Here is a 24,841-nt window from a genome sequence, read left to right on the forward strand (position 1 = left end):
AAATTAGGCCCTGTGTTCCAGAAGACACAGCTACATGGTTATTGTCAGAAATGTTATATAGTATACTATCTGGTGCACGTGAATTTATTCTTTCTTTAAAAAATCATGTTTTCAAAGGCAATGACATTTGCTGTTTATCGCTCTGTACATTTGTGTGATCGAACCCGTGACTTAAATGCACTTTATTTATACATTATTGTACATAGTTAGGCTTTCCATGCCTTAGGACTCTGCCAAGTACTTTGCCTCGTTTGGTAGTGGAATTCTAAGAGGACTTTCTGCGTGAAGACGTCTCTATAACATAAAATAACAAAAAGTTCTTAAGATGTGACCCAGCAACTTCAGTGTTTCACACTGGGAATATTAGACAAGGCTTCCTAACTAGAGGTTTCCTAACCATACGAATCTAGAATTCCTGCTCAGAGTGAATACGCTCTTCTGAATTGGTCTGAGACACGCAGATTGTGTAAATAATAAAATAATACATAAGTATACAAGTGTTTTTTATAGTTTTAATTAATTAAGACTTGTTGAAATGAGACGACTGCCTCCACAAGTCTCAAACACACACCCAGAAATATTTATTGACAGGAAACAAATGTGCAGCCACTTTTTGTTTTCTTTATTTACACCTTAATAAAACATTCAATAATAAATGTTTTCAAAAACATTAATGATGTTGCACAGCCACGAATGAATAGATTTGGTCAATAAGTGACATTTCCCAACAGGAGTAAAAGTGGTGGGGAGATGGACACCTCACTTCTAACGAAGAATATTGTGGGCAATTTGGAAGCCAGAGATTTGTAAGATCCGAAACAGATGAGTTTCAGCGGTGGGAGGTAATGACCAAACAAAAACTGATGACATTTTGCCTGTGTTTGCAAATGATTTTTTTAATTACATTTTATTGTTGTTCAACAGACTAACTACTAATACAGAACACGACAGCAACAATTATTCCTGTATATCGTTCTCTGTCTTAACATCATATGTATTCAACTTACGCAAGATGCGTTCATAAGGCTTCATCTATATTCGTCTCCAGCATCAAGTCAACCTGTGCACCTCTTTCAGGCGCTTTTTGCAAGGACAGTTCTACTCGGCGTGTGGGGCCGTTCAACAGCGGGTCCTCCTCGGTCTCTCAGGCCTCTATCAGGTATTGTTACACCACTGGCGCCCAGATTTCTTTAGGGCATGAATTTAGGGGTATAAGGTCCCAGTAGTGTGGCAGTTGTTATTACAATAACGCACTTCTGAACCATTGCTGACACTCAACTCCTGGCTAAAACAAGTAGCAAGGATATCAATTTTCGATTCTCTGCAAGTAGGTCTTTCTCATAGCCCAGCAGCGGTTTACAAACTTTATTTACGAACTTTTGTCAGCATTAATGTTGTGCTTCTAGGTCAGGAGGGCAATCGGAAGAGGAAATCAGTCATGAGGTGTCTCATAGATGGCAGCTGGAATTCGTATTGGCAATCCTTCACTAATGAGGCAGATTCAGAATAGGAATTGATTCACTGTATCCAAGCCTGCAGACAAACTATGAATTGTGAAGGAGTTGATGTTATTATGAGTCGATTTGCTCAGGTGAGGTAGAACTAAAAGTATTATTTCAATCACGTCCCACATCCTCTATACTCAAGCATCCAAGCAGGAAGAGCGATTCATCTGAATCCTGACAGCAGAAATATGAGATTGGTTTCAGACACCTTTTGAAAATATATATTTTTCTGTAAAATATTTAAATGCAAAAATGTTGACTTTTCCTCTCATGGGTGAAGGTGGGCGGGGGATAATTCACAAAGAAAGTATTACATCTACACCTATAAAGGTATACCTACCTGTGGGTCCAGATTTACTACTTGTTTCATTTCACACGCATTCCCAGCAGTAAGCAGAAAAGCTTTGCCTTGGTCAGTCTAAAAATGCCATGCGACATCTGCCCCAAGCTTCTTTTCCTGATGTGCTTGAAGCTACATAGCATACATTTACGCCAAAATGGAATGCAGTCTGTTCTGTAATGCAAACTTTTTTCTTTTTCTTCTCCACATAGTAAACATTTTTTCCAGGTTAGCATTTCCTCTTCACGCACCTCAAATTGGGAGGCGATACAATCCCCTTCCCATTCTAGAATGAGAGGTGGATGGAGTAACTCTCCAACCATTTTCATGATGGGAAAGGATCGGCATTTGATAATATGAATGCCCAGAAAAGAATGAGTTTGTGGATGTTCCCAAACTCACAAGATTAACTACAGCATGTTACGTCCACTCCTACCCACTTATGCTACTTATTTCTCTGGATTTCTTAACAATTATAGCAGAGAAATCCACTGCGGTAAAACCTTGTATGCCTGTCTGGAATCCTTTTTTTTTAATTTCGGTCAGGGCAAATTGAGGTATTTTCAGCATTAAACATATTTTTACAGCTAACAATTCCATTATGAATTGGCCCCTGTGAACCTTTTTTTTTTAAGAAGGGTCAACATTAAACTAAAAAGAGTGTTGCTATCTTTTGTTTTACTTCGAGGTTATAATGGGGAAAAATCAAATGCATTTCACAATGATGAGTTGGAATGGGAGGTGGTGCAATGTCTCACATAGAAGGCATAATTACACCAGGAAAGTATGCAAAGTCTCACATAGGAAGCTGAGCTTGGATAGTAAGTGATGCAACGTCTTACACAAGAAGCTGGGAGTGAATGGTAAGTGAAGAAATGCCTCACACAAGAAGCAGATTTATACTAGGAGGTCGTATATTGCCCCCAACCAGTATAATTAAAATGAGAAAAGATGTAATGTCTTTCTTTGTAAAACATTCCTTAAAATATAAGGTGATTTTGTGTCTTCATCTGGGAAGACACTCCTTATGAGTGAAGGAATAAATATGCATTTACAAAGCACAGACATACTAAACTGGTGTGACAGAAGGCTAAAGCTAAGTTACAATAACGACAAAATGGAAACTTAAATCAAAGTGGTAAATAACCAAGTTTCAAGCTGTTAATGGCTAGAGGATGACCCTAAGTTCACCAAAAGCCAACCGGCAGGGAGTTCCAAGGTTTCACTCTAACAAGAGACAAAGACTTCCTGCCAATGCAGGATATTTAAAATGTAGTAACCCTAAGGAGGACCACAGTGGAAAGAATGGCATTGAAACAGAAGATTAGGAATAAATCTACAGCACAGAAACAGGAAGCCAGCGGCTGATATCACAAAAGGCTTTAAAAGCAAATTTGCTTGGTCCCCTGCAGTAAGTACAAATTAGCCAGATGCAAAGAAAGGGAGGTGGAGCTGGGAAAACCCAGGATCCCTCTAGCAATGTCCTTTTGTATGTCATAATCAAGGCTGGAGGTAAAATAGCATGTACAGCAGTACTTTGTGTTCAGGAGGAAGGATGTTAATTTTGAGTGAGGCTTTGAGAAGTAAAAAACATTTTTGAGTCAACCCTATTGATGAGGGGCACCATAGTGAGGACAGGATCAAAAAGAAACTCGGGCCTGATTTAATAAAAGTGGCACTGCACCAAGTGCAGTGCCCTTTTCTTGCACCCCTTAGCGTCTCCCTAACGCCACCATGTGTGCACCGTATCTAAGATATGGTGCACCATGGGGGTAGTTAGGGAAACTAGCATCAAAATCTTTGATGCTAGTTCGGTGCCCTGCAAGATTAGCGTAAAAAATGTTGATGCTAATCCTGCAAAGCCCATTGTAAACAATGGTGTGCCTCCTTTTAACACTAGCTCTCGTTGGGCCACATTAGCTTAAAAACAAATGACGCTAATGTGGCACAAGGCGGTGCTAGGGGCTCTTAAATCTGCCCCTCAGTGTTCTGAACCTTAGACTCTGGCAGTGAGCATCACCCAAGACACAGCGGCATCAAGCAGTGGACATGATCATGGATACGAGCCACCAAGGTGGAGTGCTTCTTCTTGTCAAATGAGGTGGATAGAGTCACTAGGATTAATACTGTTGTTTCTTGACAACCTAATGTAATTGGAAGCCACACAACTTGGCACCAAGAACAGGTTTAATCCAAGAAACATGACAGAACTCTCGTCGGCGCAGACATATGAGAATTAACCAAGAAAATAGGGTTAACCATTGACATTTTCTAGGATTTTAGATCCTGTTGGGTTCAGAAAGAAATAAAAAGGTTTGCAAGAATACCAGGATTCACCAAAGATTTTTAAGCAGCAGAAGTGCCATAGAACTACCATAGATTCAGAAGTTATGGGGCATTATGACACTCTCAAGACAGATAAGGGTGGGCAGAAAGTGGATAGAAGGGCAGTAGTGCTGGAGGCCCTTTTGACTGTGAAACAGGGAGAGGCTAAAAGTGGTCCCGAGGATTTGATTGAGAAAAGAGTAGAGCTGACCAACGAGATTTTCAAAAGCAGACAGGAAGGTCCCAGCTTGTGACAATGACACTCTCAAATCAACAGGTGGGTGAACGATTTTGTCTAGTGTCCCCAATTTTCATTAAAATAAAGTCCGATATGGAAGGTTTTAAAAATGATGGATCTTGAATGGGAACTGGCGAGGTTAGCCACTTCAGTGACAATAGTAGAGACTTATTTGGTAAGGTTATAGGACTGACCCATCTGATACTGGTAATAGGCAGCCAATGTGTCCCTAAGAGGAGCTGCATATTGTTTCACGACCAGTCTGTTATCATAGTGTTTTTGTCTGCAACAATCAAGCCTTTTCACATTTTGATTTAAGCCTGGCAGCTGAGCCATATCCAGCAGCTGACGTAAAAGGACATCTTAAAGAGAGAGATCATCTAATTTGGTGTTCTAATATTGCCAGCTTTTATGGTTCATTTCTGAAACTAGAGAATAAACATAATGAGTGGGAGCATTGGGTGTGGTAGGTACCTTCGACCAACCATGCCTAAGAAGTAAGTGGCTGGAGCATTCCAAACAGCATCTGCAACAAAGGTCCAGAGAACATGATTTTAAAGGGGACCAGGGAATGTTTGGACCAGGGGGGTCGGGGAAAAGATAGAAGTGCTGTTGGTGCCTGGTGCCACAGTCTTTTTTGGTGCCCCACATGACCTCCTCCTCGAATTCCCTCACTACAATCCGCAAAAAGTGCCACACATCCCACTATAGCCCCTCTCTCACAAACAATTCATTTGTTTTAAAGCGCTGGTAAACACTCTTTACCAATCCACTCAACTATCCACATAAAATACATATCTGTTCTTTGCTGAAAGCATATTAACCCTCTACACTACTTTATGGAGAGTCAAAACTACCACTAGACAAAAACTCCGGTATCTCTCTCTTTAGCAGGAACATTAATCACAAGAGTTATCTTGACATTTTTATTGCTGCCTGAAAGCTGGAAGCACAAGGAACTCTGCAGCAGGTATGTTTAAATCTTAAGTTATTACTAAACACAGCGCCCCCTTGAGGTCAGTGCCCCCCCTCCCCCAAGTCGGCGCCCAGTGCGGCTGCACCGGTCGCACCGAGCTAAAGCCGGCCCTGGATGGAAGTAACACTTATGACAGAGGCTGTTCAAATTAGGTCAAGCAAGTAACCTGCAGAATGGGTAAGGACACTGATATAGCTATTCTAGCCCAAAAACAGCACATTGATTGGGGGTGAAAGGCACCTCTGGGACGGTGGAGCACTGTGGCCAGAGGTTGAGATCTTCAAGAATAAATGTCCTAGAAGTACCGTGCACCAGGAGAACACTGGTGGAGGGTTCAACAAAGGAATAGGCAGCGCCTAGGAGTACAAGACCACAGTGCAGAGCAAAGGAAAGTTTGGCGATACAGTCATGTTCACTTTCTGCACATTATTATCCCTAGCATAGGGAAGCTCAGTTAACTCAAATCAATCAGGAGTCACAATTTCACAATTTCCTCCCTTCCACTGGGTGGCAGAAACAAAATCTTGATATATAATGAATAAACCGTGGGAAATAGTGATGGTGAGATCATGGCTGAAGCGGTCTTTCATCCAGATTTTTGCAAAGCCTACAATCAGATTCATAATCTATAATAACATTGTGATTCTCAGTAGTGCTTAGCAATTGAGCAAGCACTGATAAGGGGGCAACATGGCCATCAGAGAGGGGGTAATGGCAGCAGGTAGTCCTAGTTGTTTGCCTTGAGCCGCACCCGCAGGGAAGCACTTTCAGATAATACAAAGTTATCACTTTTTAACATTTTCTTAAAACACTTGGGGATATTTTTTGTAACTTTCCCCAAAATATTCCCTGATTGGAGTTGGACTATTAAATAAGGGCTTGATGTACCATAAGGTTTTACCCAAGCGTTGACACATCAGGCCCTAAGACTTCTGGACTATGGAGGGTAAAGCTGTACTTTTCCCAAATATCGTACAAATGCAGTTAGAGTACTACACTTGTATAGTGGCAGAAACTGCAATAGTACAGGATATGCTGGAGTATCTTTCACGACAGAATGTTTACATTTGAGGAACCAAGCTATTTCCGTTCTGGGAAAGGGAGTTGGAATGGAAAGCGCTGCAGCATTTCACCCCGAAAGGATACTTACAAAGGCACAATGAGTTAACCAGAAGAATGACATATAGCCAAGTGAGCGAAGTGCCACATTTCAAGGCACAATAATGCAAGTAATGCAGCCTTTCTCAGCTCGGAGGTAAGGTAGGAATGAATGCAAGTAGGCGCAGTGCTTCAGATCTGGCAGAGAATGTTGGATTCTCTCTCCATGCTGGGAGGCAGAGTTGGAATGGGAAGAGATGCCAGCTAGCGTTTGTTGTTTGTCATATACATCTCTATCATTTTAGTCCTTGTTTGGTAAGTTTGATTCCTGAAATGAAGATCAATCCTGCAACCAAATGTAATAAGTACAACATATTTTGGTGCTTTCAATGGGTACTGCTCCACTTCATAAGCAAAGATCCCACCAGAAATCCCAGCTTCAGAAGATCGAGGGATAGCTGCTTGTCAGGTTCTTTTCTCAGCCACGTTCATTACACCTAGATTTAAAAAAAACATATTCAGTGAGCTTTGGAAGCAATGAGCTATAATTCCGCATCACATTGCGCTTTACGTAAAATAAACCGTGTGACTTGTCACAGTCCTTTTTTCAATGTGAGAAAGTGATTGGGATTCCAGTTCCGAAGGTGACTGAGAAATTCAAGTTAATTACTCACATAGGGCTCCAGATTTACAGAAATAAGCTCAGCCAAAATGATTGAATCAATCTACTTTAATTGGCTAATTTGCTTGATGTATACCTGTTCTTTTCAGGCGTTTGAGCACAAGGAACAAAAAATGACATCCTAATTTAAGCCTATCACATATATGTCATTACTATATTATTTTTTCAAAGAGACGTGAGAACGGAGAAGCAATTTCTTTTCTTCTGCCAACAAATTAAGGTGGGAGACACTCCTGCCAGAAAGACTTCACTGTCTCTATCCTTTACGTTTGCCCATTTCCAGCTCTAAACTACTCACCATCCATGGTATGCCTGGTGTCATTCTCATACTAAAGACAATGACAGACCTATACGAGTATCACTGAACTATCCAATTCCCCGAATCCCAGATACTCCACAATGGTTCTGTCTAGATTATATGATGTCCATATGCATTTGATAGTATGATCAGTTGTCCTTTATAATGTGGGGTCTACCTTAAAGTGAAGGCTAAAGAGGTGTTTGTGTGGCCTAACATGTATATGTCTCCTACATGCCACAGCTAATGTTTTCTTCCTACGTATTAAAAAAAAAGTTTGTTGTCTCTCGGTGCCGTGGTTTCCAAATAGTGATTTTGACGTGTTTATAACCACTAACACATGCAATTTACACCTACAAATGAGGCTAGGGTGATTGCCTCCTCCTATCAGTGAGGCACTTTCCTACACCCAATACTGTAATACTTAATTATGAGTGAAGTGGTGCACCTCTCTGATCTGTTGGAAAGGGCTCTGATGTCTTTCTCCTCCAGAGACTGAGATATCCTACTGATCAAGATGTAAGGTGTTTGTTCCATACTTGAAGGCTAAAGTGGTTGTCTCTTTCAAGCACTGTGATACATTCTTACAAGTCACAAGTAATATTGTTTAGTGCTCTGAGTAATTCTCTCTCAAGCAAAGGGTTGGAGGCCTTCTAAATCAGAGGGTGTTAGTGGTTGTCTGCTCTTAATACTGTAGTGGGTTTCTATATAAGATGAGATGTGGTAATCTACTTATGATAGAACTGTATTTTCCTACAAATCCTAGCTAATGTGGTCATCACCTCTGAGCACTGTAGTGTGCTGAAACTGGCCCACATTCACCCTCCACTGGGAATAAAACATCTTACTGTAGCACCTGACTCTGTCAGGGTAGCGAATCAGAGCAGTCCAGGGCCTACTCAAGGGAGGTGGTGCGGGCTAGTAATCACCATTTACAGGTATGCAATAATAACATTCAATAAATAATTTCCAGTCTGTGCTTTTCTTTAGAAAAATAAAAGTGCATTTATTACACACACTACTACGCAGTAATTAAAAAATATACATAAGGCTGGTGGAAATACCTTTGGCAACATTACCTTTAATCCTTAAATGGTCATGACCCAAAAATTCACAGTACTCCCCCTTCATGTACAATACAACACATAACCCTTTATGGCGGTGTCAGTTTACATTAGGTCAATGTTGTCTTATTTCAAGATTGGAATCACGTTAGGGTAATACTTCATTCCATCACTGACTTCAGTGACCATACTGTTCAAGCATTGCAATCATGTGCCCAAATTATCAGCAAGAAAGCATGACATCCCTGCAATATTAGTAGTAAAGCATGACATCATCTTCTGCACTTGTTTTGAGTATTCAGGCATTGCAATAGAGTGCTCACATCATCATTAATAAAACACTGCAGCCTCTTAGGAATATGAATTACTGTCAGCTTTAACAACCCACGTAGCAGGGCACTGTTGACATCTTTGAATAAAGCATTGCTTAGGCTCATGGTGCATAACACTTTGCCAGAAGGCATTGCCAAACTGTCATAAAGAACACTTTTCAATAAACCATTGGTCAAATCCTTATGACATCGATCTTTAAATAAAGCATTTTTCACTAAATCATGTCTCCAAGTCCTCTTTAACTTACTTCAGGCTATATAACCTGCAGCCATAAACTCAGCCCCTAGAAGACACTATACACCCAGCTGTAGAGATGCTCCAGCCTGGAGAGTGCTTGAAAACAAAAACAAGCAAAAAGGGGTCCTCATTATGTAGACTATCCTGTCTTAGGGTCAGTACCTTTTGGAGATGCTATTAGGCCTCCTGGTGGCGGGGAGGGGGGGATGGTGCTCCTGCAACTCTCCTACCTCTTTCATCCTTGGCCCGCCACGACCAGGGAAAATGTGTTTTGTTAGTTTCGTAGCCTCGCAGGGCATTATGGGGGGGTTCCCTCAGGAGCTCATGCATATTTAATTAGCAGCTCGACCACTTGTTTTGTGTTGCGTCGCAACGCCTCATGCAGCGTGTCCTTTCCCTTTCAGTTTTATTTACCTCAGGAGTGTCCAGCCCTACTTTGGCAGCCACCCGTCCTCCCAATGCTGAGGCAGCTCAGGGAGCCCACCTCTGGCTGTCCCACTGGCTCCTAGCACAGCCCGCACTTCTACACACCCCTTTCCAGAATTAACAAGGGAAGGTAGTCCATGCACCACCATCGGGTCCTGGCCCATCCCAGGGGTATCCAAGACTCAGCGGGGGAGCTCCATGCACTCCACAGGGTCAATGGTCAAATACTTCTCCTGCTCATATATCGGGCCCTGGTGGACAGTTTTTCTCCATCTTGGGCTCATTTTGCTCCTGAAGGCGAGCTCTACCTACCTGGAGCACCTTAATTTCGGCCTTCAGGCCTCTAGGGCAACAAACTTTCTAGGGAGATAGTTCCACCGGCTCCCTGCACCAGCCTTTCTCCTTTTTCCTCTACGCTGCTTCTCTTCTTCTTGTGGCAAAAGTCCAGTTCTTTCCTCAACTAGTCCTTAGGGGAGCATAGGGGGACCAGCTTTCCTGGTTCTGGGGAGAGCCCTAATGGTCCTGGGAGCAACTGTGGTCAAGTCCTTAGTCCAAATGGATATTAGGGGCCTCCAGTTGTCCATGGCTGCCACCTCCAGTCCCAGTGGGCATTAAAAATACACTTTCCCTTGTGCAAGACCTTTTAAGTGAGGACAGAAGGTTCCAGAAGCGAGGCAACTCTGGGCAATCCTGGGTGCCACATCACCTTTCCAGCCCTGTCCCAACCCTCCTGCACAGCATGCTAGAACAATTCAAAATGGTGTCAACCAGGAGTTATTGGTCATGTCTCCTCTGGGGGCATCATCTCTTCCCCTCACTGATATCACTGCCAGGGCCTTTCCCACCAAATCTTCAAAGGGTAGCCCCCTCCTGTGTTGGCTCAAGAGGAGTTTATGCGTCATCGGCGATCCTTAGGATGAAAGCAATGTGTCCGCTCCAAGCCGCGCAAAGGCGAAGATGCGTTGGAAATGGAGGCGATGTTCCATCAGCGATGCGATGCCCTTAATCCTTGCAGCAGCTGTGATACGTCGGCATCAATGGAGATGAGCCAGTTCTGAGAGGCGCAACAATGGTGATGAAGGGATTCTTGTTGAAGCAGCACTTTACACTCTCTTCCAAGGGGCCAGGACTGGATTGGCATCACTTGACTGAGCAATACTTGCAAATGGCAGAGTCCAGGTTCTGTAGCAGGAGAGTTGGAAGTGTTTATATCCCTGAGACTTCAGAAAATGGGAAACCAGTCAGCTGGACTTCGTGTGTCAGGTTCAATTGATGTGGGTCCAGTCCTCAACCAGGCAAGAAGGGCAGCAGGTCAGCACAGCAAGAAAGAAGTTCTTCCAGAACAGCAGTCTAGCAGAGTGGCAGTCCTTCTTCCTAGCAGAGTATCCACAGGTCCAGAAGTATACTGAGTTGGTAGGGTCAGAAGTCAAATTCTTATACCCTGTGGTGCCTTTGGAGTGGTGGAGGCTTCAAAGAAGGGCTTTAAAGTACACAGAGGTCCTCCCTTCCTACCCTGGCTCCAGACTCACTACAGGGGGTTAAGCAGTCCTTTGTGTCGGGACAGGACACAGCCAATTCAGATGTAAGTGTGAGGCTGTGGCCAGCTTCTACCTCTCACCCTGTCCAGAATGTCAAAACAGGATGTGGATCGCCCATCAGTCACACCTAAATGTCCTTTGTGTATGGCTGTCTAGAGGGAATGCACAAAGCCCAGCTTTCACCTACCCCAGACTTGTATTGGACACAGGCAGCAGGCACACAGGGCTAAGAGCAGGAAAATGCTAACTCTCTAAGAGTGACATTTTCCAAATTGTAACAATAAATCTGACTTCCCATTAAAGAGGATTTATCATCACAATTCCATAGGTACTAAACATGACAGATCTACCTCTTCCCAATCAGGAATTACAGCTTATGAAATGTAATAAGGAACCCCAATGTTATCCTATGAAAGGGGTATGCCTCACAGTACTGAATGACGAATTTGAGAGTTTTTCACTACCAGGACATGTCTAACTTAACATTGTATGTCCTGCATTATAATTACATAGCACCCTACCCTAGGGGCTACCTAGGGCCTACCTTAGGGGTGACCTATTTGTAATAAAAGGGGAGTTTAAGGCTTGGTAGGGGGTTTTAAATGCAAAAGCAGTGTAACACAGCATCCAGACTGCAATGGCAAGTCTGGGACATGTTTAAAGTGCTACTTAAGTGATTGCACAAGCAGTGCTGCAGGCCTATAAGAAGCATTTAATTTACAGGCCCTGGGCACATGGTGTGTATTTTACTATGGACTTACAAGTAAATGAAGCATGCCAGATAGGTATATACCAATCATACCATGTTTTAGGGAGCGAGCACAAGCACTTTAGCATTGATGTCAATGGTAAAGTGCACAGAGTCCTAAGGCCAACAAATTCAGCTAAACTGAAGGCTGCAGGTTAAAATTTGGTAGAAAAGCTGTCAGGTCTAACATCCCCATAGATGCATAATTGAATATCACTGCAGACAAGACAGTAAACCACACTGACTTTTCCTATGGGTGTACACTGACAGTGTAAGGCCTACTCCAGGTCAATATCCAATTCTGCAGAGTCCTCTCTGTGCCAAGCTATAACAGGAGTCTCACATGCACAGCCCTCCCACATGTGCACGTGTGTGGACACATATAACCAGACAAGTGCCCGTTACCCTTGCTGCATCACAGCAGCCTTATCTTAAAATGTGAACACTGGCAGTAATCACCAGCAGTACAATTACTGTGTGTTTATCGTGGGTGAGTCAATTGTGAGGCTCTCCCGCAGTAAAAGAGTTAAAAAACTGGTGATCAGAAAGCGAAAAATATGGTCGGATTTGATGGACAGAACCCATCGTTTTACAGGTAGTTACTTTCATGGAAATGATGGCTGGTGTACATGTTTCTTTAAAGCTACGTGATATCTTCAGATTAGTGAGAGTACAGAATGACACTGAGTGAAGACTGATGTGTCTGTATTGTGAGTGACACAATGCACTTCTAAATGACAGGATGAGGTGGTTGCCTCTTTGGTGACGTGATATCCCCAGAGACGTGGATCCAACATATTTCTTCTCTACGTGCATGGGATCACCTTGGCTTCCTAATTAATTCATAAAAGGTGGGTGGAAAGTGACCAAAGTGTTCACTTTACAAACAGCGATTCATGATTGTGTGTTTTTTCACTGGTCATCTCCATTTGTGTTTTTTCATTGTCCAAACGCTGTTAGGGTATTTGAGATTGAGCAATACATATCAATGGTTTCACATATTTCCGTAGCGTTTAGAACACGTGGGAATAATTAGCAGGTGCGAAAGACGCTTTGTATAATATTCTGCGCCAGGACACAAAACGTCCCGCTTATATGTACACTGTGCACATAATAATGAACGGAATACAAGAAGTACCTTGCTACGGCATCACTGGGTGATGCCGGCGCAGAAAAGCAGAAGGAAATAAGAGGCTAGATAGAATCTAATATGCCAGATACGAACATAGAAAAACTGGAAGGAACGCAGACATGAAATGCATTTATCGATTAGGTAATCCTTCTGCACTGTGGTGCCCTGCCTGCACAATAACGTTCTCGTGGGAGGATATCCTGTATAATCCAGAGGGCATCTCCACAAACAATTCGTCGATCGATGCCGGATGTGACGGATGCTGTAGTGTAACCTGAGGCAGAAGCCAACTGGAGCGCGCGAGGCAGGATGTGCGTAGGGACTTGACAGAAAGTTCAGGCTCTGCACTGCCTTTCTGCGGTGTAGGCGCCAACATGGAACCTCCGAGCATCTACATGCTGTGCCTCTGGCCCACCTGGTTTACATTAGTGATGTCTAGCAAGGCGAGTTATCAATCAAGGCTTACCATGCCTGCTCAGTGCTCACCGCTTCTCTGGGTTATTCATGTTGACTGGAAGCACACGCCTAACAGGAAGGAAGTTTCTCAAAGAGGGATGCGCCCTTGATGCTCTCCATTTGAAACCATTGGAGTAGTCCTGTGAAATTGCACTGCAAATTAATGACAATAGCCATTTGTTAACGTGTAGTAAAACAAGTTTTTTTCCTCACATGAACAGTTTTTATAAACGCACTATTTATTTATTCAGCATGGCAAGAAAGACGTTTTTGGAACTGAGCGTACATGAGTCTCAAACATGCAACGCATTCGATGCTTTATGCACTCGCACGTAGCCGTGGGTTTGGGAAAATTGATGGCGAGATGAGAAGGGAGTGAGTACATTCGCGGTGAAACACACAGTCTGGCAAGATGCAAATAAAGATTAGTGGGATAGAAGGTTTACGAAAGCCCAGGAAATCCCATCTCTCAAGCTTGTGGTTTCAAAGCGGCTAGAAAGGTGTTAGAGAGCGTGGGGCCTGTATTCAGGAGGAGCTGTAATGGAATGCTGAGGACGGGGCAGATGAAATGAACGGCAGCAATACTGAGCAAGGGAGAGTTCTAGGCGCTGTGAGAAGGCGGGACAGAATGTGTAAAGGCGGGTGCCTATGTTAATAAATGCAGAAATCTCGTGCACGCTTTTCTGCAACACTTTTGGCTTTCAGGAACAGTCTCCTCCTCCCAAGGACTTCTAAGATGTTTCTAACAAGCGCACTTAAATTCTATATTTGTGCATTGATTTATGCATCCTTTCCTGGAGATTAGATGGAGAAAATTGGAAGATTCTAGTCAGGTTTGGATTTTATATCAGGTGTAGAGCCCGGAAGGGGATCATTTGTTACAATGAAACTCGAGCTTCCTTACTGTCTCTTTCTGCCTCACTCTGGTGTAGGCAGCAGCCAACTAGTGGTGAAGTTGCTGGGTGAATCATAACTTCTGAGCCACCAGAGTTCTATTGCCTAGACCCAGAGGAGAGGTGGGTTCCACTTCTTTGCCCCATGTACAAGGGAATGGTGGGACTCTCTGCATGGATGTGGGTTTCCTCCACTTTGGACCAGCTAGAAAGATACACTGCACAAGCCGAGGGATGGAAAGAATGCTGCTAAAAGTATCTTGATGGATGAATACAGCCATAGGTCTGTGTGGGATGTCTCAGGGCTTGTTGAAAGCGAGTGAGATGAAAGCAATGGACTATTGTGGGAATTTTACATAGAGGAGCAACTGCATTTTCTGAAGGAAGAGGCTAATGGAGAAACATTATGTTAATTGTCTTGCCTCAATAGATTGTGGCACCTCGTACTGAGGGATAAATGTTCTCATATACATCGAGATAATCGTCAAAGGCTTGCTTTTAGTCTATGACATGCACCTACCTCACCCTGCACTCATCAAAGAGGTAACTGTTTACATCCATCTCCAGTAGCTTCGGCGTGGTCACCATGGCACTGGGCAACAACTGCTTAACATTTGCTGACCCGTAATCTCTGGTTACAGATTGTTTGCCACTCCAGACCATCTTGGTTGCTCCTCTGGCAGGAAAACAGGTAGGCAATGAGATGCCATGGAGAGTGATACCACAAGAGATCTGGCCATTGGCAGGAACAGGTGGAGGTTCCTGAAAATAAAAATTCAGGGCAGTGTGTTAACTAGCGCCACCATGTGATTTTCAAGTCTAGGTTGTTCACCTGCTCCAGCTAACACATATTAAAGCCTTGCACACTAATCATAACATAATTTTCTGTGCCAGTATTATGTTTTTTGAATCTTTTTTTTTTTTTATGAAGACATTTTTATTGGTTTTGCAAAAAGGTAAAACAGATGAAACAGTTATACATACAAATGACTAGGTGCCAACGGGCACCAACAGTGGTCAGTCCCAATGTCCCAGACAACATGAGTAGATTGTGCATCTCCATGTTGGCGTATCTCGTAAGTACCTCACCCCATTAAAGGGGGGGAGGGGTGGATATGTTCCGGCTCTCCCTCTTGTTGTGTCAGTCAGCTTGTATGGGGGTAAGCTGTTGCGGCCTCCCACTTCCCACAGACCTTATTATATTTTTCGGGGCACCCTCTAGCCTCGTACACTAGTTTTTCACATTGAGCACACCAATCCACCCCCGTCTCCATTTAGTCACAGCCGGTGCATTATTGGCTTTCCAGTCCGTCATAATGTCCCTTTTGGCCACTAGGCACGCCACCCCTAGAAAGGTTCATTCTGCTCTTCTCAATCCTGAGTCTTCCATGATCCCTAGCAGGAATGTCAATGGTGTCAACTCCGTGTCTACCTGCAAGGCCGTTGAGATCTCTCGCGAGATCACCCCCCAATAGGTTCTAATAGCCGGACATGTCCATACCATGTGGAAGAAGTCGGCGTCTGGACTCATACAACGGGGGCAGTCAGCTGTGGGTCGGAGATCCCCCTTGTGCAGTTTGGTGGGTGTAAGGTAGGCCGCATGTAGATAGTAAGTCTGTATTAGTCGGAGACGGGTCGTCATCGTTAGGGTGTGGGGAGCTGCCAATGCTTCATTCCAGTCCACCTCTTCCACAGGACCCACCCATCCCTCCCATTTCTGACGAAGTCCCTCTAGGGAACAGGCAGTGGTGGTGATTAATGTGCGATATATCTGGGAAATGCCTCCCCTACCCAGATTCCCCATCAGTGCCCTTTTTTCCATAGGGCTGCCTTTGGGAATGTTATCCCCTGTCTGGACCTGCGCCAGTAGGGCGTGGCGGACCTGGAGATACTTATGGAATTGCGTCTTGTTTAGCGAAAAGGTTTCTTGGAGGCCTTCAAAGGAACGCATGTGTGAGCCCTCCCATATATCACCCAGTGTAGAGATACCTATGTTATCCCATTTCTGGAATCCTTACAGACCCGCTACCTCTCTTAAGTACGTCCCGTGCCATAGTGGGGTTTGTTGGGTAAGGCGCCCCCACCATCCTGATACGTTTTGGGCTGTCCACCATCCCTGTAGTACCACCCCGGTCACCTCTGGGACCCCATGCGAGATTGGGCCGCCGTACAGGGCATCAAAGATCTTAGGATAGCTCAATGTCTGGAGTTCCAGCTGGTACGCCGGATCTGTCCATCCACCCCCCATCCAGTCATTGATCACGAGCAAATGCATCGCAAGGTGGTAATAATGGATATTGGACATTCCCAGACCCCCTTCATAAACGTCTCTCTGGCAGGTTTTAAGCCCCAGTCGGGGACGGGTGCCACTCCATAAGAACTGGCGCGCTAGCAAGCCCATTTCCTTGAACCATCTCATGCGGATAGGGTGTTGGAAGTTTTGGAGGAGATAGAGAAGCCTGGGAAGAACCATCATCTTATAGAGTGCGATTCTTCCAAGTAGGTTGAGGGGGAGGTCCTTCCATCATTGGAGATCGTTTTTGATTCATTTAGTTAACGGTGTGATGTTGAGCTTCCATGTTAATTCAGGGAGTGTTGAAACATGTACCCCCAGGTATTTGGAGCTATTCCTCCGCACTGGTATGTTTTGTTGCCAGTCCACACAGTCTCGAGATTGATGGAGGGGAACCAGCAGGGATTTATTAGGATTTAGAGTTAGTCCTGAGGCCTCCGAGAAGAGATCTAAAATTTGTAAAATGCGGGGGCCACTCTTGGCCGGGTTAGATATGTATAACAGGACATCGTCCGCGTATAGTGCCACCCGGTCTTCCGGGCAAACAGGCCAAGGCCAGCCCTCTATCAGAGGGTCCTCTCGTAACAATTTCGCCAGGGGTTCTATTGTTAGTGCAAAGAGCAGGGGGGATAATGGACAACCCTGTTGAGTGCCTCGGCCAATAGGGAATGCATCTGAGACTACTCCGTTTACTTGGACATGAGCCGTTGGTTTAGAGTAGAGTAGTCCCACCAGGCCCCTGAACTTGGGTCCAAATCTGTTTTTTTTAGTACATGTTCAAGGTAGGACCAATCTACTGTGTCAAAGGCTTTCTCGAAGTCAAGTAAGAGCAACGCCAGAGGGGTGTGTGGCAGGGTCTTGCGGTGTGCTAGGGCTAGATGTAATCGCCTAATGCAGTGCCTAGTGCTACGGGCAGGCATGAAGCCACATTGATCAGGGTGTACCAAGGTGGGCATTGTATTTCTTAGTCTAGAGGCGAGGATTGAGGCTAGCACTTTGATCTCGGTATTGAGGAGTGAAATAGGCCGGTATGCCGAACAGTTTTGCGATGGAGGTTGGGTTTTAGGGATCACTACAATTTTAGCTAGGTCAATCCCAGGAGGGAAGTGACCCTTCTGTTCAGCTTCCTCATACATCTTAAGTAAGTGTGGAGCTAAAATGTCACTACATTTCTTGTATATCTCTGCTGGGAACCCATCTGGCCCTGGGGTCTTGCCAGATGCCAGGCTGGCAATCGCGTTGGTTACTTCTGCGAGGCTAATTTTCACATCCATCCTGGCCTTGGTCGCCTGGGAAACTCTGGCGAGAGTTATGTTGTTTAGGAGGGGGGGATTCCTTTTCAATAGTGGGCCGAGGGTGCTCTGCGTACAGCCGCGTATAGTAGGAAGCGAAGCTCTGTGCAATCTTGATGGGTGTTTTAGAAAGGGTACCTGAGTCGTCCCTAATTTCAGGAATGGTTCTGTTAACTAAGGGGCAGGTGGCCAACCAATTGAGGAGCTTCCCATTTTTGTCTCCCCAACCATATATTCGGGCGGATGATGCCCTCCACATGTGTTTCGCTGACTCTAGTACTAAGTGTTTGATTTCGTCTCGGACCCTGGTGAGCTGCCTCAATATAGAGGCCTCAGATGTGGTCGTTTGTTGGCGCTCCAGCTTTAACGCTTCAGCTTCTAACTCAGACACTCGTGAGTCGCGAGCACGCTCGTGCGCACGTAGGAGGCATTTGGCATTCCCTCTTAAGGTGGCCTTACAGGCAGCCCACAATGTGCCCGAGGACTGGACCGTTCCTACATTCAGCTCGAAATATTGTGCAAGGTGGTCCCTCACTTCAAGGGTATAATCGCTATCCTGCAAGAACCAAGCGTTCAGACGCCACACCGGGCACCTAGTGGGGTCCACCCCGCCCAGCCGGACTCGCATGGGTGCGTGGTCTGACACCCCTCGAGGCAGTATCTCCACCCCCGTGACGCCGGTGAAGTCCAGGGCCTGCATAAATACTAAATCAATTCTGGAGTGTGTCCGGTGGGCGGCCGAAGTGTGTGTATATTGACGCGTTCCATGGGGTGCCAAGTTCTCCATACTTCACATAGGCCAAGGCTTTCAGCCCAGCCATTAAGGCTCGTGGCCCGGGAGGACCTGCCCGCTGTAACATTCTCAGATACATCTAGTCTGGGGTCCAGAACAGCGTTGAAGTCCCCTCCTACTAACGTGGTTCCCTGGGGGAGTCCCGCTACTACCTGGCGGAGTGAGAGTAAAAAGGCGTCAAGTCCCACTGGGGGGGCGTACACGCAAACAAGGTTCAGCGGTGAGCCGCGAAGTAACCCTGAGACAACTACAAATCTGCCTTGCGGGTCACTCAATGTAGATGTGATCACCATAGGTAGTGAGCGGTGGAGCAGGATGGCTACTCCTCTGGAACCTCTGGAAAAGCCCGCATGGTAAACCCTATCAAATCCTCCTCGTGCGAGCATGGGGCATTTAGTTCCCAGAAGGTGGGTTTCCTGCAGTAGGACTACTGAGGGGGAGTACCTACGGATAGTGTAAATTACTGCGGACCTCTTGATCTTATCCAACAGTCCGTTCACATTCCAGGAGATGATTTGTATCAGTGAAGACCAGGCGTGGGCTGCGTGGGAGTTTTACATTGTCGGGTGTCTGTCAGTGGACACAGGAATGACAATTTAAACCGTTACAGTGCAGTATTAAAGTCATAAGGGACAATTGTCAAAATGCAGCTATCTAACCCCAACTCAAACTTTTTATCCCCCAACCACCCCCCACCCCATACTCCCACCCAGGAAGCATCTGTCGCCCTAGCACCCAACCGGAACAAAACAGCCAGTAAGGCTGTCATAGGAGTGGAGTGGTGGACCCCTCCATTCAGTCGGATCACTTACAATTATTCGCAAGAAGTCAGGTCATACTTGGCAAACCTTAGTGAGAAACCGGGTCACCGGTAAAGTCCCTCAAGGGGGGGCCTCCAGGGGTGATCCGGATATTCCGGTCTTTCCCACGTGCCCCAGTCGGAGCTCGTGTAACATGTCAGCCAAGCACCGGGGATTGGCTCAGGCAGCCATCGTCTCCAGTTCGTGTCTGGTTCTGCATCTCTGGGGGCTCATCGGGCGTCCCTTCCCCCGGGAGCCAGGGTCTCCAGCTGTTTCCCCGTCCATGGGGGTGTCCAGGTCCCTTTGTCTCCCCTTCCGAGATCTGGTGCGTTTACGGCTCCTCTGGGGCCTCCCAGCAGGAGGGGGGTCATCACGGGAGGGTTCCCCCCCTCGTGTCGTGGGTCTTTTTCGAGTCCCGATGCCCTCTTCGGTTAGCCAGTCCCATGCCTCCTCCGGGGATTCGAAGAAATGAACCTTACCCGCCATAATGACTTTAAGTCGCGCAGGGAAGAGGAGCATGTACGAAAGTTGCATAGCTCTAAGTTTTTGTTTAACTTGTTCATACGAGCGGCAACGGGTCTGGACCTCCCGGGTGTAGTCTGGGAATATTAAGATTCTATGGTTTTCCCATTGAAGATCTTCCGAGCGTCTCGCTTCTTTGAGGATATTGTTGCGATCTCTGAAGTTGAGGATGCGTGCGATCATCAGGTGCTTTGGGCCGCCCGGTGGGGGGGGGCGGAGCAAGGGCCCTGTGAGCGCATTCCACTGCAAACCAGGGTGAAAGAGTTTGGTCTGGCATCCAAGTCTTGATCCAATGCTCCAAGAAATCCGATGCTTTATCTTCTTCTGCTCCCTCTGGGAATCCGACAAAGCGTAAGTTGTTACGTCTTGATCGGTTTTCTGCATCCTCCGCACGGCGGTGCAGCTCGGATGTTCGAGTCTGTAACTGGGCCACTTTGGTTCTAAGATCAGTTAGTTCGTCTTCAGTTTGGGAGACCCGGCCTTCCACTTCAGTTATTCGGTTCACGGCGTTTCTGAGGTCTTGCCTGATGAGGCCCATATCCTCGCGCACTTCCCCGATTTTAGTCTCTACGGCTGACTGCGATGATTGGATTGCTTGAAGGATGGCACTCACTCCGTCTAGCGCTGGGCCTCCAGTGGTTGTCTCCCCTTCTCCCCTGGGGCCTGTTGGCGTTGTGAACTGGTCGATCTTTTGCTGGGAGGGTGGGGGTTGTTTGTTCGCTCTGTCCTTCCCCATTTTGTCTCAGGAGGTTGAGGGTGGCTTATTCGGCTTCTACAGCCACCTCGTCTTAGTTCCGCACCCTAAGTGCACTCACAGGGGTGAGTCTCGGAGGAGGTCTACCGGCGGGGTCTCATTTAGGACATACGGGTGGTCACCGTCTCAGTCTCTCCCCCGGGGTCTGGAAGCCACTGGTCTACTCCTCACCGATGGGCAGCGCCGTCAAGTGGTTGGTTGTTCTCGCGCCAGGTCCTGTCTCGTGTCTCCAGGATGAGACGGAACGTTTTCTCCCTCTGGCTGCTGCAGTACACCTCCGAGAGGTCTCTATGGCCGGGATTGGCTGGTGCGCATTGCCCGTGTTGTGGCCTTGCGATGTAATCGGGGCTCAGGGGAGTCTCTCCCCAGCAATCGGGATTAACAATCCTGGGGGCCCGGTCTTATTAACCTGATTAACCTGACTGTGTGAGCATCTTTTAATTTTTAAGAATCAAATGTTTTTAACTGTTTGGGGGACATTTTAACTTTTAAGAGTCTTCTGGCTTTTCTCATTCTAGGGGGAATTTCGTTTTAATTTCGTTTTAATACATAAAGGGATTGGGATTAATCGATTTTTTTTTCCTCTTGTGGATTTACAAGTATTGGGGGCATATTCCTGTTTCTGTGTCTGTGTTTTTGGGACTTTTGTTGATTCCCTGCTTTTTAGCAACCTTCGGACCCGTGTTCAGTGGTTCCCGGTTGCTTATTCTTTTTTCGTTTTTTCTTCTCCCCACTTCCTGGTTGGGACGAATCAGACTGCCATTTTGGGTCAGCGGTCTAGTCGTTTTCCTTAGGCTTTTCAGCCTCGTTTGGCTCCCCGGCTCATTTAATGCCGGAAGGACACCGGACGCGCAGCTAACCTGATTGTGTGAGCATCTTTTAATTTTTAAGAATCAAATGTTTTTAACTGTTTGGGGGACATTTTAACTTTTAAGAGTCTTCTGGCTTTTCTCATTCTAGGGGGAATTTCGTTTTAATTTCGTTTTAATACATAAAGGGATTGGGATTAATCGAATTTTTTTTCCTCTTGTGGATTTACAAGTATTGGGGGCATATTCCTGTTTCTGTGTTTTTGGGACTTTTGTTGATTCCCTGCTTTTTAGCAACCTTGGGACCCGTGTTCAGTGGTTCCCGGTTGCTTACTCTTTTTTCGTTTTTTCTTCTCCCCACTTCCTGGTTGGGACGAATCAGACCGCCATTTTGGGTCAGCGGTCTAGTCGTTTTCCTTAGGCTTTTCAGCCTCGTTTGGCTCCCCGGCTCATTTAATGCCGGAAGGACGCCGGACGCGCAGCTAACCTGACTGTGTGAGCATCTTTTAATTTTTAAGAATCAAATGTTTTTAACTGTTTGGGGGACATTTTAACTTTTAAGAGTCTTCTGGCTTTTCTCATTCTAGGGGGAATTTCGTTTTAATTTCGTTTTAATACATAAAGGGATTGGGATTAATCGAATTTTTTTTCCTCTTGTGGATTTACAAGTATTGGGGGCATATTCCTGTTTCTGTGTCTGTGTTTTTGGGACTTTTGTTGATTCCCTGCTTTTTAGCAACCTTGGGACCCGTGTTCAGTGGTTCCCGGTTGCTTACTCTTTTTTCATTTTTTCTTCTCCCCACTTCCTGGTTGGGACGAATCAGACCGCCATTTTGGGTCAGCGGTCTAGTCGTTTTCCTTAGGCTTTTCAGCCTCGTTTGGCTCCCCGGCTCATTTAATGCCGGAAGGACGCCGGACGCGCAGCTAACCTGACTGTGTGAGCATCTTTTAATTTTTAAGAATCAAATGTTTTTAACTGTTTGGGGGACATTTTAACTTTTAAGAGTCTTCTGGCTTTTCTCATTCTAGGGGGAATTTCGTTTTAATTTCGTTTTAATACATAAAGGGATTGGGATTAATCGAATTTTTTTTCCTCTTGTGGATTTACAAGTATTGGGGGCATATTCCTGTTTCTGTGTCTGTGTTTTTGGGACTTTTGTTGATTCCCTGCTTTTTAGCAACCTTGGGACCCGTGTTCAGTGGTTCCCGGTTGCTTACTCTTTTTTCGTTTTTTCTTCTCCCCACTTCCTGGTTGGGACGAATCAGACCGCCATTTTGGGTCAGCGGTCTAGTCGTTTTCCTTAGGCTTTTCAGCCTCGTTTGGCTCCCTGGCTCATTTAATGCCGGAAGGACGCCGGACGCGCCGAAGGCGTGCCAAAGGCAAGCCCGTCTGCGCCCGTCCGCGCCCAGAGCCCAGAAATGCTGTTCCTTTTATCACAGACAGGTTAGTTTATTCTCCCCTGCAGCTCCACGCACTTAGAGGGGCACAACCTGGACTACCTCCTTTAGTATCCCCTGGGTCCTCTGCCTCTTCTTTCTGCCCGACCTGCCCCAGCACCTGTAAGGCGGTCTCACCCCCCGCTTCTCTCCCATCCGTAACCTGTAAATTTCTGCTCCTTAACTGTCGGTCTTTACCAGCTCATTCCCTTCACATATATACCCTTATAGAAGATCTGTCCCCTGACGCCCTGTTCCTCACCGAAACCTGGTTGGGCAATGACTCAGCAGCAGATATCTGCAATTCTTTACCCTCCACCTACTCTATGGTGCATGTAGATCGTCTCCATGGAAGAGGTGGCGGCTTAGCCCTTATCTACAAAAATAACCTTCGGTGTACTACCCTCCCTTCTGATATCCCGGAGTGTGAAAGCTTAATTTTCTCCCTCCACCTCTCCCCTACCTTTACTTTCTCAGGTTTGCTTCTCTACCGACCCCCAGGACCTTGCACCTGTTTTTTAGATTCCCTGCCGGAAGTGGCAGCGAGTCTTATCTGTAAATCCCCTAACTTTACTATCCTTGGGGATTTCAACATCCATCTTGATAATGGAAATTGTCCACACGCAAGGTCTCTACTTGCGTCTCTCTCTGCGCTTGATTTAAATCAACACGTAATAGGACCTACCCATACCAAAGGCCATACGCTGGACCTTTTATTCAGTAATCTCCCTGTCCTCACCACTCTGCCATCCCAGCCTCTAACCTGGACGGATCATTGCCTTCTATCTTTTTTTTTCCCCTGCAATGTTACTCCAGTTGTGCAGTCTACCCCCCCAACTTTTGGTCGCATTTGGTCAAAACTGGCCCTTGTGGAGTGGCGGGCGGCTCTCCAGACCTCCTTGGGGGCCAGCACCCCCTCCATTTCTGCAGATTCATTTAATAAATGGATTTCCTCCTCTTTGGATAGTATTCTGCCCATCAAATTGAGATCTAACAAGCCCCCCCATAAGGCCAAACCCTGGTTTTCACCTTGTCTGCTAGAACTAAAAAAAATGTGCAAAAGGCTAGAAAGAGCCTGGAGAAAGAATTACAGTCTCATTGATAGAGAAATATATAGGCAATCCGTCAGACTCTACCATCAAAACATCAAAGCCGCCCAGTCCTCCTACTATGGATTAAGAATAGAAAGCTCCTCCTGCTCACAAAAGGACATTTTTCAGATTTTTAAGGAATTAACTATAACCCCTATGCCCTCTCCTCCCACAGAACCCTCCACTGAATATAGTAATCTTTTGGCATCTCATTTTAATGACAAAGTCATTAAGATATACTCTGGGTTCCCTTCTCCTCCTCCCCCAGGTACAGTAGAGCATCAAATGATGGATCCCTCCCTCTCCGGAACCACATTAACTGTCTTCACACCTCTTACTGATACTGTTGCCACTAAACTTCTTCTTCAGATTAAATCGGGCTCCCCCCTGGACCCCGCTCCTCCCCCCATCCTCTTGCGAGTTTCAGATATTGTTGCACCTCCCCTCACAGAAATACTGAATCGTTCCCTATCGTTAGGTCTTCTCCCCCCTCTTTTTAAGCATGCCATTATTAAGCCTCTGTTAAAAAAACCGAAACTGGACCCATCTCTGCTGGAAAATTATAGACCCATTGCTCTTCTCCCTATTTCAACAAAAATTTTGGAGAAACACGTTAATCACCAATTAACCAGCTACTTAGAGACCCATGAACTCCTCCACCCCACCCAAATGGGTTTTAGAGCCCATCATAGCACGGAGTCAGCCCTCCTTGCAGTGACTGAGTCAGCCAGGCAGCTTTTGGACCAAGGGTCCCATGTGGC

The 24,841-nt window shown here is 45.8% G+C and overlaps 1 protein-coding gene across 1 annotated transcript in view; it reads right to left on the bottom strand.

Moving 5' to 3' along the window:
• Positions 1-578: 578 nt before the first annotated feature.
• Positions 579-24,841, bottom strand: part of LOC138283986 (myosin-13-like) — a 346,976-nt gene continuing 322,713 nt past the window's right edge. Inside the window, exons 25-27 of the mRNA XM_069222310.1 lie at positions 14,810-15,051; positions 13,407-13,549; positions 579-6,979 (exon numbers count right to left, since the gene is read on the bottom strand). Coding sequence (XP_069078411.1) covers positions 13,423-13,549; positions 14,810-15,051 — 369 coding nt within the window. The 3' untranslated portion in view covers positions 579-6,979; positions 13,407-13,422. The remainder of the gene's footprint in view (positions 6,980-13,406; positions 13,550-14,809; positions 15,052-24,841) is intronic.

This window comes from Pleurodeles waltl, chromosome 3_1, assembly GCF_031143425.1.
Source record: "Pleurodeles waltl isolate 20211129_DDA chromosome 3_1, aPleWal1.hap1.20221129, whole genome shotgun sequence".
NCBI classification, from domain to species: domain Eukaryota; kingdom Metazoa; phylum Chordata; class Amphibia; order Caudata; family Salamandridae; genus Pleurodeles; species Pleurodeles waltl.